General features: G+C 36.5%; 1 protein-coding gene across 1 annotated transcript in view; it reads left to right on the top strand.

Annotated features, from left to right (window-relative positions):
- SUSD1 (sushi domain containing 1) overlaps positions 1-15,826 on the top strand; it is a 113,107-nt gene that overhangs the window by 59,975 nt on the left and 37,306 nt on the right. The window contains exon 11 of the mRNA XM_008068331.2: positions 15,503-15,594. Coding sequence (XP_008066522.2) covers positions 15,503-15,594 — 92 coding nt within the window. The remainder of the gene's footprint in view (positions 1-15,502; positions 15,595-15,826) is intronic.

The raw sequence follows: 15,826 nt of genomic DNA, 5'->3' as shown, positions 1-15,826 counted from the left end.
TTTTTGTCTAGCTGGGGCAATATGATGAGATCAATATTTTTCTTCACCTGAGTGTGATTTCCTTCATTTTATTTTATTTTCTCCTAATCTTGTCCTACCTATGAGACTGAAACCTCTTTTGTAAGCTGATCCCCTTTTCAGAGACTGGGAAATTTCACTTCTATAAACAAGTTCTAGGTGTATACTTTTTATTATTCTTTCTTAGCATTAAAGTTTGTAATAGTTACATTGAATTTTTTTTTTTTCTACTTTCACTCAAGAAGAATCTCTTCTGTAGAATACCTAGTCTGGGCTTCTGTGAAACAAATGAACCAAAGCAGTATAAAAGCCTGTAGTGTTGGGGTGAACCCTGAACCTATGAAGAAACCATGGTTCTAGTCTTTTTTTTAGTTCTCTTCTTACCCCTGGATGAAGTTCCAAACAAGATAGAGAGAAACAGAATTTTGAGAAGCTAATTTAGGGTTGGCTACTAATATCCAACTTCCCAAAATTCTCTCTAAAATCTCCTACTAATGCTCTCTCTGTGTGTCTCAAATTTTAGCAAGCATAAGAATTACCTGGAGAGCTTATTGAAACAATAGGTTCCTAGGCTCCTTCCCAGAGATTCTGAAGGCCTGGGGTGGGGACCCCACATTTTCATTTTTAGCAAGCTTCCAGGCCTTGCTGATACTGCCTGTCCACATTTTGGGTAGCATTGTTCTACTCACCTAGACGTTAGCTACTTCTGGGCAATTTAAAGGCCCTTACAGGCAGAGACATGATTTAAAAAAAAAAAAAAGGCAAAAAGAAGAAAAAGTGATAGCTAGAATAATTCTACCTTATGCCTAAGAAGCTGTGCATCTTAAAGCTTTGCTTGAGTTGCATAGCTTTCCTTATAATAGATATCTACCTACCTGTCTGTTCCTGAATTCCAGCTGCAGAGACCAAGGGCTGCCATCTTCCCCAATGGTGCTTTCTCCTTTGTGGCAGCTCTTATCTTTTTACTCAAGGTCCCAATTAGTATATTTAAATTTTTCAGAGAGAGACTGAATCTTACCCATCCTTTCCATCTGAGATTACATAAGTAAACAGATAGATAAATGAGAAGTACCAACTTTATTAATCTAAGCAAATTTCCGGGAACTCCCTTTCATTGAGTTTCAGTTAAAAGTGGATATTAGGAAATAGGTTTAGAAATATAGCCAAATGGGCCTTTCTACTCCCTTTCCACCTTGGAAATATGGGCAATCAAGTCTGTAAGGGAGCCTCACCTAGCTTATTCACCCAGGCTGAAGCTGAAAGCAGAGGAAAGGCCTGTGAGCAGATACTGGTTACTTACTTCTCAGAGACTGGCGGTTTCCCAAGTGTCCCTTGGACCTGAACACATGCAGGTTCCAAAGTGCAAGAGTCTGCATCTTGTTTGGGCAGTGGCCTATAATATATGAACTTCACTTACTAGGAAATGTGACTCAAGGAATGGTAGTCTATCAATCAGATTATATACTTACTGTTCCTTCCTTGAGGATTAGTGAGTAAGAGGTGGAGAGGAGCTAGAATTGCCCTTTTCTTTATGGAAGTGGGAAGACAGGTAATTAGAAGCATTTAACACACTTGAGCAAGGTAATTGTCCTCTCTACTGTTAGAGGGTTGAACAGGAAAGGTCCATTAAAGTAAGAGTCTGTGTTAGGAAAGTAGTTCAAATTACTTTTAGTTTTCTTCAAATTCATTTCTTTTAACATCCAAATTTCTTGATTGACTTTTATTTTTCTAAGTTTGTGTTCTTATTGATATTCATAAACTTATTGATATTTATTCATATACTAAGAGCATTAATCCTTTGATTATTATTCATGTCAAATCTTTCTCCTGTTTTATGGTTTCTTTCAGTTTTGTTTATGATGTTTTTGTCATATAAAAGTTTTAGATTTTTATGCAGTCAAATCTATTGATCTTTTCCTTTGTGATTTATTGTATTAATATTAAATACAGAATTTTTCAAAACAGAAGAGTATTTATATATCATCTTATTTCTAGGAAAGATTTTAAGTTACCTGCATGAGTATATAAAATAAAAGATAATAGGTTAGGAGTCTAAGCTAAAGACGAAAGAGCCTAAAAGCAAGGACATAAAAAAAATAGGAATAAAGTTAGGAATAGTTCACTTCCTTATTACCTATTTACTTGTTTATTAGTGACACAAATTTGGGTCTAGTCTTTCCCATCAAGTCAAAAAGGGAGTCTAATTACATTGTTCACAAAGTTACAACAAAGCAGTCTTTTTCAGGATAAGTACAATTTTTTTTTTAACCCCAGGATCAGGTAGGAATTTTTGATTCCAGGGGGTCTCATAAATCGGACAATATATGAGCAGCCTTTTATGAAGATTTTATAAGGCTGTTTTTTATATTGTCCTTCAGCATGGCTTATTGTGTTACAGAAAGACACATTTCAGTGTGGGATAGACACGGAAAAAGGCATTAGCAATGCCTGCTCTCTGCTGATGTGGCTTGGGTCAGGGGTAGGATTAAGTTATTTAGATTATTTGGAAATATGACCGGAGTCCATTTCTTTCAAGAGATGTTTCCGAAATATTGTTTCTCTCAACTGAGATTTGATGAATGTTTCGTATCATTGAGCTAGAAACGTCTCTCTTACCCAGGCAGCAGTTGTTCTGTGTTGCTAGTTGAATAACAAGAACTTGTGTCTGAATAGAAGGCTGCCTGACTCTGTTGGAAGGTTTAGCTTAGGGCACCGAGCCAAGGGAATTGTTTGAATCTGCTCTGCCAGTGAATGGGTGATTGAACCCTCAAAATTCCTCTTTATATATGAGAAAGACCCCCCCAACCCAGAATTTATTTTTAAAAATGTGTATTTATTCTTACATGTTTAAACTTCAGTAACCTTCAAAGTACTCTCTATTTGATGCAATACACCTACCGAGATACTTTTTTCCACTGTGCAAAACAGTTTTTGAACTCATTAATTTTGATGACTTTTAGTACTTCTGTCATTTTTGGTTTCACCTCTTCCATGTCAACAAAACATTTCCCTTTGAGGACTTTTTTCACCTGGGGAAACAAACAAACAAAAAGTCAGTGGGGAGAGATGGGGTGAATAGAGAGGGGGGGCATGGGAGTCATGCTGTTTTTGGTAAAAAATGGCTGAACACTCAGTGCAGTGTGGTTGTGGTGGAAGAACCAGTCACATGTTTGCCACAAAAAAATTTGCTGAAGCCAAATGCAGCCTCTTACAACACTAGCTGGTACACTGATGCCTGGGGAGGGGGGGTGTAGTCTGTACTACAGGGGCCTGCCCTCTAAAAGATAATTCCTGGTTTTAGGGGTTCCCCCCTTTAATATAGTCACAGACATTTAGCATGCAAAATTTCATGGCAGTTGTAACCAGATACCAAATTTGTCTTAAAAATGTTTAAAATAAAATAAGTCAAGCTTCCCACTTTGAGCAATGTTGTTCCCTCTAAGATAAACTGCTTGAAAAATGTACATCAAGGATAACTAAGATGATACCACTATTTATAGAGCAGTTTTAAAAATAGTAATTTTGCTTTCATAATAGTTGATTTATAGCTATTCTTTTTGACAATATTTAGCTTGCAAAGCCAACTGTCTATATAGGCAACTTCTAATTAAAGATTTTAAAAACCATATCATTTATATATAAAATAATGCTTATTATTCAGTTCTTTTTAGCAGAGGATTGCATACATTTAGATATTTGTAAAATAGTGTTGGTAAATTTTAAAAAATTAAATGAGGAAACAGAGCACGGTTACTAGGGAATAAAGCTCTTGTAGAAAACCGTAACTCTTTTTTTTTGAGTTGGAGTCTCACTCTGCTGCCTAGGCTGAAGTGCAGTGGCACACTCATGACCACCCCAGCATTGACCTGCTGGGCTGCTTTGATCCTTCTGTCTCAGCCTTGTACATAGCCAGAACTACAGGCGTATGCTACCATGCCTGGCTAATTTCTGATTTATTGTAAAGATGAGGTCTCGTCAAGGTGCCCAGGCTGGTCTTGAACCTGTGGGCTCAGGCAATCTACTCGCCTCGGCCTCCCAAAGTGCTGGAATTACAAGCTGAACCACTGAACCTGGTCCCGTAACTCTTTTTTTTTTTTGAGTTGGAGTCTCACTGTGTCACCCAGACTGGAGTGCAGTGGCCGCTCCCGGCCACCGCAGCCTCGACCTGCTGGGCTCTTATTGTAGAGATGAAGTCTCGCCAAGTTGCCCAGGAGGGTCTTGAACCCATGGGCTCAGGCAATCCACTCACCTCAGCCTCCCAAAGGCGTGGGATTACAGGCTGAGCCACCGAGCCCGGCTTGGACCCATAACTCTTAAGGTGGCTTTATGATGCAGGCTTTTAACAACACGCGTAAGTTGAGATGTATGTTGACTTTATAAATTTTCTCTGATAACTGATTCATGTTCACAGAATCAAAGCCCAAACAAAAGATAATAAAGATCATAAATAATTTAACATTGTTTCTGATATTTTTTTCCCACAAAATGTCAAATAGTATAACAGTATTCTGTGGTGGAAGAGTAATATCTGAAGTCTATCTGCTTTTCTTATAAACCATTAGCCTGAGAAATACATACTTGTAGTTGGTCAAGCCAGAGATTGACTTATATTTTACATGGAATATCCAATCATTGGAATATGCCAAGTATGGGGAGAACAAATGGCTGTTCTTTTAAAAGAAAGGGTAATGACGGAGTAGATGCAGGTAAGTGGGACCATATCCATTATCTTTACTCACAAAGATGAATAAATTATTTAGACTTGGAGCCCTCCACTAAATGGTCCTGAATGACTCTGAAGGCAGCAGGTTCATCTCATTCTTTACAGGACCTTCATTTTCTAATCATTTGTGCAGGGAAAGCGACTTCAAGGCTGTTCTCTCCTAGGCTGAAAAAAGATCACATACTTCTTAGTCCTTAGTCTAAAATACTCATTAATAGCATGCAAAAGAAAGCTAATGACAAGATTTTTTTAAAAAGTATTTACTTGTAATTTTAAAATTTGGTATAATTTCAAATTTTTCCTTTTCTTGAACCTGCCTCCTTCCTGAAATATATCTCACTTAGTCATGGTGTATTATTTTCTTATGTATTAGATTCGGTTCACTGACAGTTTCTTTAATTTTATTTCTCTTTTTGCACTATCTTTATGAGATTTAGGCATCAGTATTTTTCTTGCTTCATAAAAAGAATTTGAGATATTTCTTTTATTATTTATGCGCTGGCTCAATTCGTGTAGGATTTGGACTATCTGGACTTGGATTGGTAGAATTTATCAAATTCCGTGAAATGACCTGGATGGAGATTTTATATGGGGTTGCTCCTTGATACTTTCTCAGTTTTTTTCCCATGGAAATTGGTCTGGTTAAGCATTTTATGTCTAATTGGGTCAATTTTGGTTAACTGCATTTTCCTAGGATTTACCTATTTCATCTAAGTTTTAAGATTTATTTGCATACTGATCTGCAAAGTACTTTTGTTTAAATTTTTTGAATTTTCTTCTGTCTCGGTGATTATTTTTCCCTTTATTTTCTGCCCCTTTTCTAGATTAAGATAGCGAATAGTTTGTCTATTTGATTAGTATTTCCAAGATTCTGGTTTACTAATTAGATCTACTATTTTTTTCCTCTCTCTTTCAACATCAAGAATTAACAAACTGTTGCCTCTGGACCAAATATAGCCTGTTATGTTTTCGTAAATAAAATTTTATTGGAACAAAGGCAGAGTTGACTAGTTATGACAGAACTGTCTGGCCTGAAAGCCTAAAATAATTACTTATTTGGCCCTTTATAGGAAAAATTTTCTGATTTTTGCTCTACATTATTAATGTCTACTTTCAGACAATCATATGTTATACTTTCCTTTGCTTTACAAAGGTAGATGTATTATATATTTGCTGTGAATTGTGGCTTTTAGCATTAAAAAGTTTCACTTTTTTGTCACATTTGATGCTTTTATACTTGAATTCTACTTTGTCTTGTATCAGGATTGCAACACTTTCTTTCTTTCTTTTTTTGTTTTTTGAGTTGGAGTCTCACTCTGTCGCCCAGACTGGAGTGCAGTGGCCGGTCTGGCCACCGCAGCCTCGACCTGCTGGGTTCTGACGATCCTTCCACCTCAGCCTTCCAAATAGCTGGAACTACAGGCACGCTCTACCACGTCCGGCTAATTTTTTTATTTTATTGTAGAGATGAGGTCTCCCCAAGTTGCATAGGCGGGTCTCGAACCCGCGGGCTCAGGCAATCCACTCACCTCGGCCTCCCTAAGCGCGGGATTACAGGCTGAGCCACTGAGCCCGGCTTGCAACACTTTCTTATGGTTCCAATTCTATTTTATTATTTTGTGTTGTAACCACTATATGTATCATGTTATATATTTTGTCTACCTTTCTCTGTGTTATGGATTTTCTTTGCTGTTTTATTTATTAATTTTAAAAGGAAGGTATATAGATATATTTCCTAGTGGTTATCTTTGTACCTTTTTAAAATGCCCTGTTTCCTCTTTTCTCATTTAACTTTTCACCACCTGGTTTGTCAGTTTTTGGTGGCATACTTTAACTCATTTATTGCCTTTGTGACATTCAGCTAGTTTATCCTGTTTTCCTTTTTCTCTGTCCTTTCTCCTTCCAATTTTTCAGTTGTGTTATTTGTTCTTTATCAGAACATATAGCATTTATGTATTATTCTTCCACCTTGCCCCATCTTTATTTTAGTCTCAGAGTTACAATTTAATATATCAAATGCTTATCATTAGTCCTTTTACCGAAGTTTCCACAGTTATCTCTTGAATGAAGCTCATCTTCCATTACATTCCTCATGAATACAGTATTCCCTGAGTTCTTGCAAATTTAGGATTGTTTCTCTACAGCCCTGATACTTGAAAGATAATGTGACTGTATATAAAAACCTGTACTTTTTAAAAATTTGAGTTTCTTAAAAAGATTCAGTTCTTTTATTGTCTTGCTTTTTTGTAGTTTTGAGATGTCTGACATAGCCTAATTCTTTTGTCCTTGGATCTTATTTGTTTATTTATTTGAGTGGAGACTCTGAGGATTCTTTTCTTTATCTTTAGAGTCTAATTGGTTTACTTGGATAAGTTTTGGGGTTGATTGTTCTGGATCAGCTTTCTCAGGTACCCAGTGCACCCTTTTAGTACTTCTATTCAGATCTTTTTGTTGTTATACAGTTGCCTTGGCTTATATTAACAGTTTTAAATATTAATTCTGTTCCAATGTTTTGTTTTTCTTTTTCAGAGACTTTAATTATACATATGTTGGATCTTGATCTCTATTCCATTTTAGCCACTTTATTTTTTGACCCTTTTTATTTCTACTTAATCTAATTTGTATTCTTTTTGGTTGTTTTCTTGTATTTCTTTAATGCCATTTATTATGTTCCTTTCTAGTCTATCCTTTGAGCACCATGAAATTTAGCCTTTATTTCTGGTATGATTGTGTATTTTTATTTCTTAACTAAATTAGGCCACCTCTGTATCATTTCCTCTTTATTTTTTGTCCATTTCTGTTTTCAGTTTTTTAATATTCTGACTCAAGTGTTTTCTTCATACCCCCAAATGCTTATTTGAGGATATTTCATTTTATTGTGTTACAGGATTTCTCCCCCTAGTTTGTGAATCTTTAAAAAAAAGTATAGCTCTTTATAAGCTGGAATGTTTTTATTATAGTCTATTTTTTTTTAAAGGAAGGCTGCTTTTGGTTTATTAATTCCTTGTATAGAATTGCTGCTTTAGGATAGTTATCACAATTTCTAGGTTAAGAGTGCCCTCTTCTGTCACTGCGTGAAGTGCAGTTTCCTTAAAGGATTTTTTGTTTTGTTTTTTGATAAGGATGGGCGTGAATTGTGTATGCTTCTAGTTTTTGGTTCTCCTTTGTATCATAGTATCTTGCATTTCCCTCTTGCTTCTTTTGCCCATCACCACTTATTCTCCAAAGGGTACCCAATCTTTCCTCTCTATTCCCTTCTTTCCCGGAAGCAATACCTTTCTCTTACCACTACCTGACACCTCATGGACTTTTTATCCTTTCCTTATGGTCAGTGCTCTGAATGTACACCAGGACTTTTTTCTTCTTCTTTTCCTCTTCCTTCTCCTCTTCCTCCTCCTCCTCCATTTTCACACTTGAAGTGGATTTCCCTTTCTGGGAATGAATCTAGCTCGCTTTTGGGCCCTTTGCTTCCCTCTTCTCTCTTCTCCCTCTAGAGCCCCTCACTCTCCACAGGGACTTATGGGAGATTAAGAAATAACTTTGCTGGAGTTTGGTATTTATTTTTCCATTTAACTGTAATTTAATGTTTGCACTGTTGTCTGTTTTCCCATTATGATGATGCCATCTGTTTTACATTGTTTTATTTGCTCTTCTTGCCGATCTGAAGAATATTTAGGGAGATGGGGAGAGATTTAGACTTAAGGGCCTACCATGATCTGTGGTAATTAGAACTCTAATCTATCATATATTCCTAAGTACTGACTTTTCCATCTTCACATCCTTGTTCTTGCCATTTATTCAACCTGGAGTCCCCTCCCTTCTTTTCTTCAAGCATATATTTCCTCCTTCCATGATCTCCACACCACCTCCCCCATGCTGGTAATATATTTTCTTCTTTTGGAATTTTCATAATTGATTGCAGGAGGAAGTATAGATGATAGTCTGGCACAGTTCTCTGGAGTCAGGCTATCTCCATTCATAGCTCAGATGTGCCACTTACTCTCTTTATGCCTTTGGACAAGCTACTTTACCTTTGTGTGCCTCAGTTGCCTTGACTGTGAAAATGGGAATAACAATACCCACAACATGGGTCTGTTGTGAAGACTAAACGGATTAATGCATATGGAGAACCAGCACAATACCTGACATACAAGAAGTATCTATCAAATATTAACTATTATTTAAATTTACCTTATGACATTTATTATATACTCCCTTTTTTATTATACTTATGTAGGGTATAACTGCTGTGCTCGATTAAATGCATGCTATGAGTTGAACCATGTCTTATTCCGAGTACTTAACATTCCACTGGACTAATAGAATGCCATTTGCTTAGCTTTTTACCTTATTTCCAATTTTTTACACTTATACAATCAGGAATGCTGTGCCTGCCACTGTCCTAGATACTGGAGTACAAAGATGAAGGAGATGCCGTTCCCCTCAAGGAGCTCTCGCTTCGGTGGGGGTGATAGACAAGGATCAATAATACAATGCTTAAGGCATAATTGAGGTATTCACGGGATACTACTGCCGCAGAAAGGAAATAGTGATTGATTTCGTGCAGAGTTGCTTCTCTCACATTAATGAAGCAGAACCAAAGTTTCACTAAGAGCGACATTTTTTCTCTTTTTTTCTCTTCCGAGGCATTCTTGTAGATCTGGTTTTTCAGCTTCAGGATTCTAGATTAGATTGGCCCAGTGGGTGGGGAAAAGAGAGGAAGAGAACACAGACTAGCTACTAAAAATGAATCCAAGAAAGGAGATATGTGGGAGAGACAAGGGCTTTTGCTTTCTGTAGCAAAGGATCTGAGAGCAGTAGGACAGGACTGGGGATGTGCTCTATCTGGGATCCTTTTCTCCCCGTTGAACTCATCATGGGTCCAAACTGCCTGTGGTTCAAATTGTCAAGTCCCTCGAGTGGAAGGAAGGGAACCTAGAGTGAGAATGTCACTCCCTGACCAAGATGGAACTGGATTGAATCAGTGAGACATTTCCTGTAAATAGGAGTTGCAGGCCCACCACTACTATTATGTTACATGTACATATATATGAGAGTTATTTTTGAAAAATGGAATCATATACACACCATTCTCCATCTTGCTTTTTTATTTAAAAAATTTTTGTCTTTACAATATTCTGTGGACATACTTCTAATCCAGTTTATATAATATCATCTCGTTGTCTTCAAGGGAAGCACTGTATTGCATTGTATGAAGGTACACTAATTTATTAATTTATCCATTATGGAAGGTTATTTAGGTATTTTTTTTCCCTTTCAAGTTTTGGTCATTACAGACAATGATACAGTTAATGTATTTGTATATATTATATCTTATCGATTCTCAGAGGCATATTTTTTCAAATTTTGATAGCTTTGAAATCTTACAATTGATATAGAGTCAGGTAGGTGCCATGAACATAATTGTCATTGCCCATATGTGTGATTGGTCGTGGTTGCTTATAGTGCCGTTACTTCTATTTAGCTATAGACATTAATGGAACTAATTTGCATCTTATATTGAATTACCTATTAAAACTTTTTTTAAAAGGTTACACTATGATTTGAGATTGAAACAAAAAATTATTATGTATGTAGAAAACCATGGAAACAAAACAACAGATGTAAGATTAAATCTTAGCATCAGAATGGGTATTAATGGCTTGCAAGAAAATTCTGAAGAAAATAGAGTGCATTTTAAAGAACTCTACTGCCCTACCAAAACTCTGGGTAGCATGTAGGATGATATTGTGTAGGAAAACATAGACACTGACAACTCTTAGTTGAAAAGTGACTGAGAAGTGTTATATATTGACTATGAAGAAATTTTGGAAATGTTTCAATTAATTTTGCTTACATTTTTGTTTATGATAAGAATTTAATGTCTATATTGGTCTGGAAAAAATCTCTTTTAACCAATATTAAACAGTACTGTGAGATAAGAAAATAATTGTGACATAGTTTATTTGGCAGGAATTTTTTCTTAATAACATATAAAGCACTGATATATCTTATAAGACTGACACCTTAGATCCAATGACATATGCTTTATCTTTACATACTTGGGCAAAGTATTGCTATGGAATAGAGTCGAAATAGTGGAATTGCCAAGATAAAGGTTCTCATCAATTCCTCTCCACAAAGATTATATCAATTTGCACGCACACCGATGATATATAAAGACCTGTTTCCCAACACTGGACATTCATTTTTAATGTTTGAGAGTCTAATAAGTGAAAAGCATATTTTATTTTGTAACTATTTGATTATTTAAAGGCCCATAACAGTTCTCCTATGAGTCATGTTTTTTATGTATTGCCCATTTTTTGTATGTTGTTGCTGGTGTTTTTCTTCCTTTAGATATCAAGGTAATGCACTTTTTCAAATGTGTTAGTCGCCCCCCCCACGCCTGTAGTTTCTTGTTTGCTTTCCAACTTGGTGATCATATCTTTTGCCATAAACAAAATTTAAGGCTTTGTTTAGCCAAAATTTTTAAAAACAGCTTTTGATTTTCTATTTCTTTCCTACCCAAGATTATAGAACTATTCTTCTATGCACTTCTCTAGTATATTTTTTAAGTTAGAAATTTAATCCAACTGTAGTCATTTTTACTATTATGTAAAGATGGGAATCTGATATTTTTTATCCATAGGATTAACTGTTTCCCAACTCATTCTCCACTGATTTGAAATGTCATGCTTATCATATATAAATTTTCATGAATAAATAGATCTCTGTTCCATTGCATATTTGTTTATTCCTTTGCTAGTAACCAAATGTTTAATTACTCTAGAATTCTGAATGGGGGTGATACTCCCATAGGGGCAAAATCACCCACAAGGAGGCAAAAATTGGTTCTTGAGAGATAAAAAAGCATTATTCTTTTTATGTATGAAGCATAGATAAACATATAGTACATAACAGACATACAGCTTATCTGTGGTATTAAAATGTTATAAGGAATGAGATGAGCGATTAAGGACAAAAGGTCTAAGAAGGTCCTTTGCAGGGGCTATAATGATAAAAAGTTGAGAAGCACAGCTCTCGCTTCATAGGAGGTCCTGATGGCTGCTTATGTCCCCTGTCAATATTATTCTTTTATCTACCCGCTCCCTGCTATTCTCATTACTCTTCCCAAATAAATTTAGCAGTAATTTCTTTCTGTTCATGAATGTGCCAAGCTGGTTCTTGCTTTGGGGACTTTGATCTTGTGGTTCCCTCTGTCTGATCACTCTTTCTCTCCAGACCTAGGTGACTCACTCACACATACCTGTCTCTACTCACGTATCATCTCCACAGAGGGCCTTTCCTTACCATCCTGTCTATCCTTGTACGATGCTTTTCTTTTCTTTCTTTTTTTTAAGTTGTAGTCTCACTGTGTCGCCCAGGCTGGAGTGCAGTAGCACGTTCACAGCCACCCCAGTGCCAACTTGCTGGGCTCAGGTGATCCTTCTGCTTCAGCCTTCCAAGTAGCCAGAACTACAGGTGCATGCTACCATGCCAGACTCAATTTTTTAAAAAATTTATTGTAGGGATGAGGCCTAGCCAAGTTGCCCAGGCTGTTCTTGAACCTGTGACTCAGGCAATCCTCTCACCTCGGCCTTCCAAAGTGCTGGGATTATAGGCTTGAGCCACAGTGCCTGGTTAGTGCTTTTCTTTATAGTCCTTACTAGTACACAAAATTATATATATGTATGTATATATATAATTATACATATATATATATATATATATTTTTTTTTTTTTAATTGACTTCTTTACATTCTGCCTCCTTCACTAGCATGAACTCCATCAGGGCAGGGACTTGGTTTTCCTACCACTTTACCGAACTTGGCCTCTCGAACATATCTGGCACATGGTAAGAACTTTCTAAATATTCCTTGAATGAATGAGTGAATTTACTAAGTTCCAGAAAGGTCCATTGGAATTGCCATTGGAAGTCTATTACATTTATAGATTAATTAGTAGGGAATTGTCATTTTTAAACTTTTGATTCTTTCTATTCAAGCACATAGCATTTCTCTCTGTATTGTTTTATGTCCTTTAGAAAAGACTTTAAAAAAAAAAAATCTTCCTGGAAGTTTTGTGAATTTCTGATTAGATGTATTTCTAGGTATTTGAAGTTTGTTGGTGGTGTCTTCTCTCATGAATTAGTGATCTTTTTATTTTTCTGTTGTATTTTGTTACTTGTATTAGTTTCCTATTGCTGGTATGAAAAATTATTGCAAATTTATTAGTATTCCACTACATGAATTTGCCATCTTAGAGTTCTGGAGGTCAGAAGTCCAAAATCAGTTTTACTGGGTTAAAAACCAAAGTGCCTCAGGCCTGTGTTTCTTCTGGAGGGATCTTGGGGAGAATCCGTTTCCTTGCCCCTTCTAGTTTCTACAGGTTGCCTATAGTCCTCGGCTTGTGGCCCTATCCTCCATTTTTAAAGCTCATCAGTTTAACCTCTGCTTCCATTCTTTTTTTTTTTTTGAGTTGGAGTCTCACTCTGTTGCCCATACTGGAGTGCAGTGGCTGCTCCCGGCCACCGCAGCCTCGACCAGCTGGGCTCCGGCGATCCTTCCACCTCAGTCTTCCAAGTAGCCAGAATTACAGGCAGGCACTACCACGCCCGGCTGATTTTTTGATTTATTGTAGAGATGAAGTCTCGCTGCCCAGGTGGGTCTCGAACCCGCGGGCTCAGGCAATCCACTCACCTCAGCCTCCCAAAGGCGCGGGATTACAGGCTGAGCCACTGAGCCCGGCTTCTGCTTCCATTCTTAAATCTTCCTTCTCTAACTCTGATCTTCTTGTCTTCCTCTTATAAGGACCCTTGTAATTACATTGAGCCCATCTGGATAATTCAGGGTAATCTCACTATCTTAATCACCTGTGCAAAGTGCTTCTGCCATACGATAATGTATTCATAGGTTTCAGGAACTAAGATGTAGACATTTTAGGGGCCATTATTTATCCTTCTATACTTATGCTTGCAGATATATAAGAAACTATTTTTGTGTGTTCTTATATTTGGGTATACTTTGCCAACCTATTATTTTGTATTTTTAAAAATTGTTTTTCAAACCATTTGTTCCTTTCTTTCTGGTATTTATAGCTTATTTTTGTTCTTGCCTTTTCTCTTCATTGTCTAGCCCCTCCTGCTTCTGGTCAGTAATAGCTATGAGACCAGGCATTCTTGTATTGTCCTTAACTTTACTAGAAATTGCTTCATTGTTTTACCACTGAGTCTGGTGGTTTCTAATAAGCACTATTAGACAGAGAATTTTCTATAAAATAAAATCCTAGTTCACTAAGATTTTACGTCAGAAATGTATATTAGATGTAGTAACCATTATTATGAAAGTCACCATATGGTTTTTCTCTTTTAGATTATTTACAGCTTTTCCAATAATGGTCCTTTCTGTTTTCCAGGAACAAATCTTCCTTGATTGTAGTGTGTTGTTCTTTGAATGCACCACTGACTTCTTTTTGCTATTTTGGATTTTTGTATTTATATTAAAAAGTTAATTTGACATAGCATGTTTAGGATAGTGATGCTATCCTTATACAGCTTGGGCATTGTGGATTATCTAGTCATATTAAATGAATTGGGGAACTTTCCATCTTTTTATATCATCTGGAAGTGCTTAAATAGTATTGGGATTATTTGTATTTTGAAAGTCTTGAAAACATGAAGTTCCTTGAACTGCTACTACTAATGTCAAAAACCATCTTCTATACCTAGCAGTGTTGTGCTACCCCGATCATCTGGACTTCTTCTCTTCCTGACTCCCTTTTCATCCTTGCCTCCTGTTCCTTACCTGCTCTGTGTTGCGACATTTGAAGTCTAGCCTGGGACGTGTGCAACAGGTTTTCTCTGTGCAAAGCTGTCCAATCTATAAAAGAGAGGTCATATCTACTAACTTGGTTTCATTCACAGTAATCTGTCAGGCTGAGGGGTTGCACAATACAGCTTTGTCTTTCATGGAACTTTATTTTTTTCAGATCATTTGGGAATTGTCTTTATTACTCATTAATCATCACAATGTTCCTGTGAAACTTCTTCCCAGTCTGCTGGATTATTTCTAGTTTAGAGACAGAGATCATTGTTGAAGGAAGTAACCTCTAATGTCAGAGTTTTGCATACATAGTCTTCAGAGACAAAAAGCAGTCAATAAAGGGCAAAAGTGGGGGAGGGTGAATACCTGTAAATTAAACTGTATCAGATCTGAACTGTCTTTTAGATTGATTACCATGAAACTGAGCAGAGGCCAAAAAATGCTCGTTTGATCATAAGAGATCATAAGAGGAAGCCCATACCAAGAGAACCCTCTCTTCCTAATACTTTTTATCATGAAAAGCCTGATTGCCTGAGAAAACTTTTTTTCAGTTCTTCAACGAACAATTATCTGCTGAGATACTGCTTTCTGTTCAGAATGTCAAACTGATGTACATTTGTATAAGTGAGGGAATCCAAGGCCCAGGGCAATGAGCTGTAATTTTAGTTTAGTAAACCAAGGAAGTTTGCAGTGACTAGACTTAGATAATTTTTAAGCGAGATCCTCCGATTAGGTATCTTTGGATCTTAAAATCCTTCATCAGGACTGAGTTTACCTAACAAAAGTGGTGTTTCTTTGAGACTGCTACTACTAGTTTCTAAATTAGAGTAGTGCTGAACTTAACCTTTGCAAATTCTCCTTGGAAAATGGTTCAGTCAAAAGGTATTATATTTTTGTATAGAGTGCACATTGACTTCTTATTTCTTCCCCCTTGCAGTAAAACAGATCATCGGTAACATTTCAGGATTTAATGAAACCTGCTTGAGATGGAGAAGCATGAAGACAGGAGATATAGAGGAGATGTATTTAGTAAGTTACTGAAAGTTTCCATATTTGTAGTTGTTTGTCTTATGTGGGAGGTTTAAAAATATCCACAAACTTAAACATCTACTTCTATAGCTGCCATTATCAATAGAAGATGTGACAATTGCAATAAGGAGCAAGCAAACAGCTATTTCTACTGAATATTTGAAGACAGAAACCTTAGGAAGGAATGAGAAGTCTTGAGAATTTCTTTCTTTACTTTCCTTTCTTTCTTTTT

Source organism: Carlito syrichta, unplaced genomic scaffold (genome assembly GCF_000164805.1).
Source record: "Carlito syrichta isolate Samal-C Ts95f unplaced genomic scaffold, Tarsius_syrichta-2.0.1 Scaffold310362, whole genome shotgun sequence".
Taxonomy (NCBI): Eukaryota; Metazoa; Chordata; class Mammalia; order Primates; family Tarsiidae; genus Carlito; species Carlito syrichta.
The sequence above is the reverse complement of the archived record's forward strand: the minus strand, read 5'-3'. Positions and strand labels throughout refer to the sequence as shown.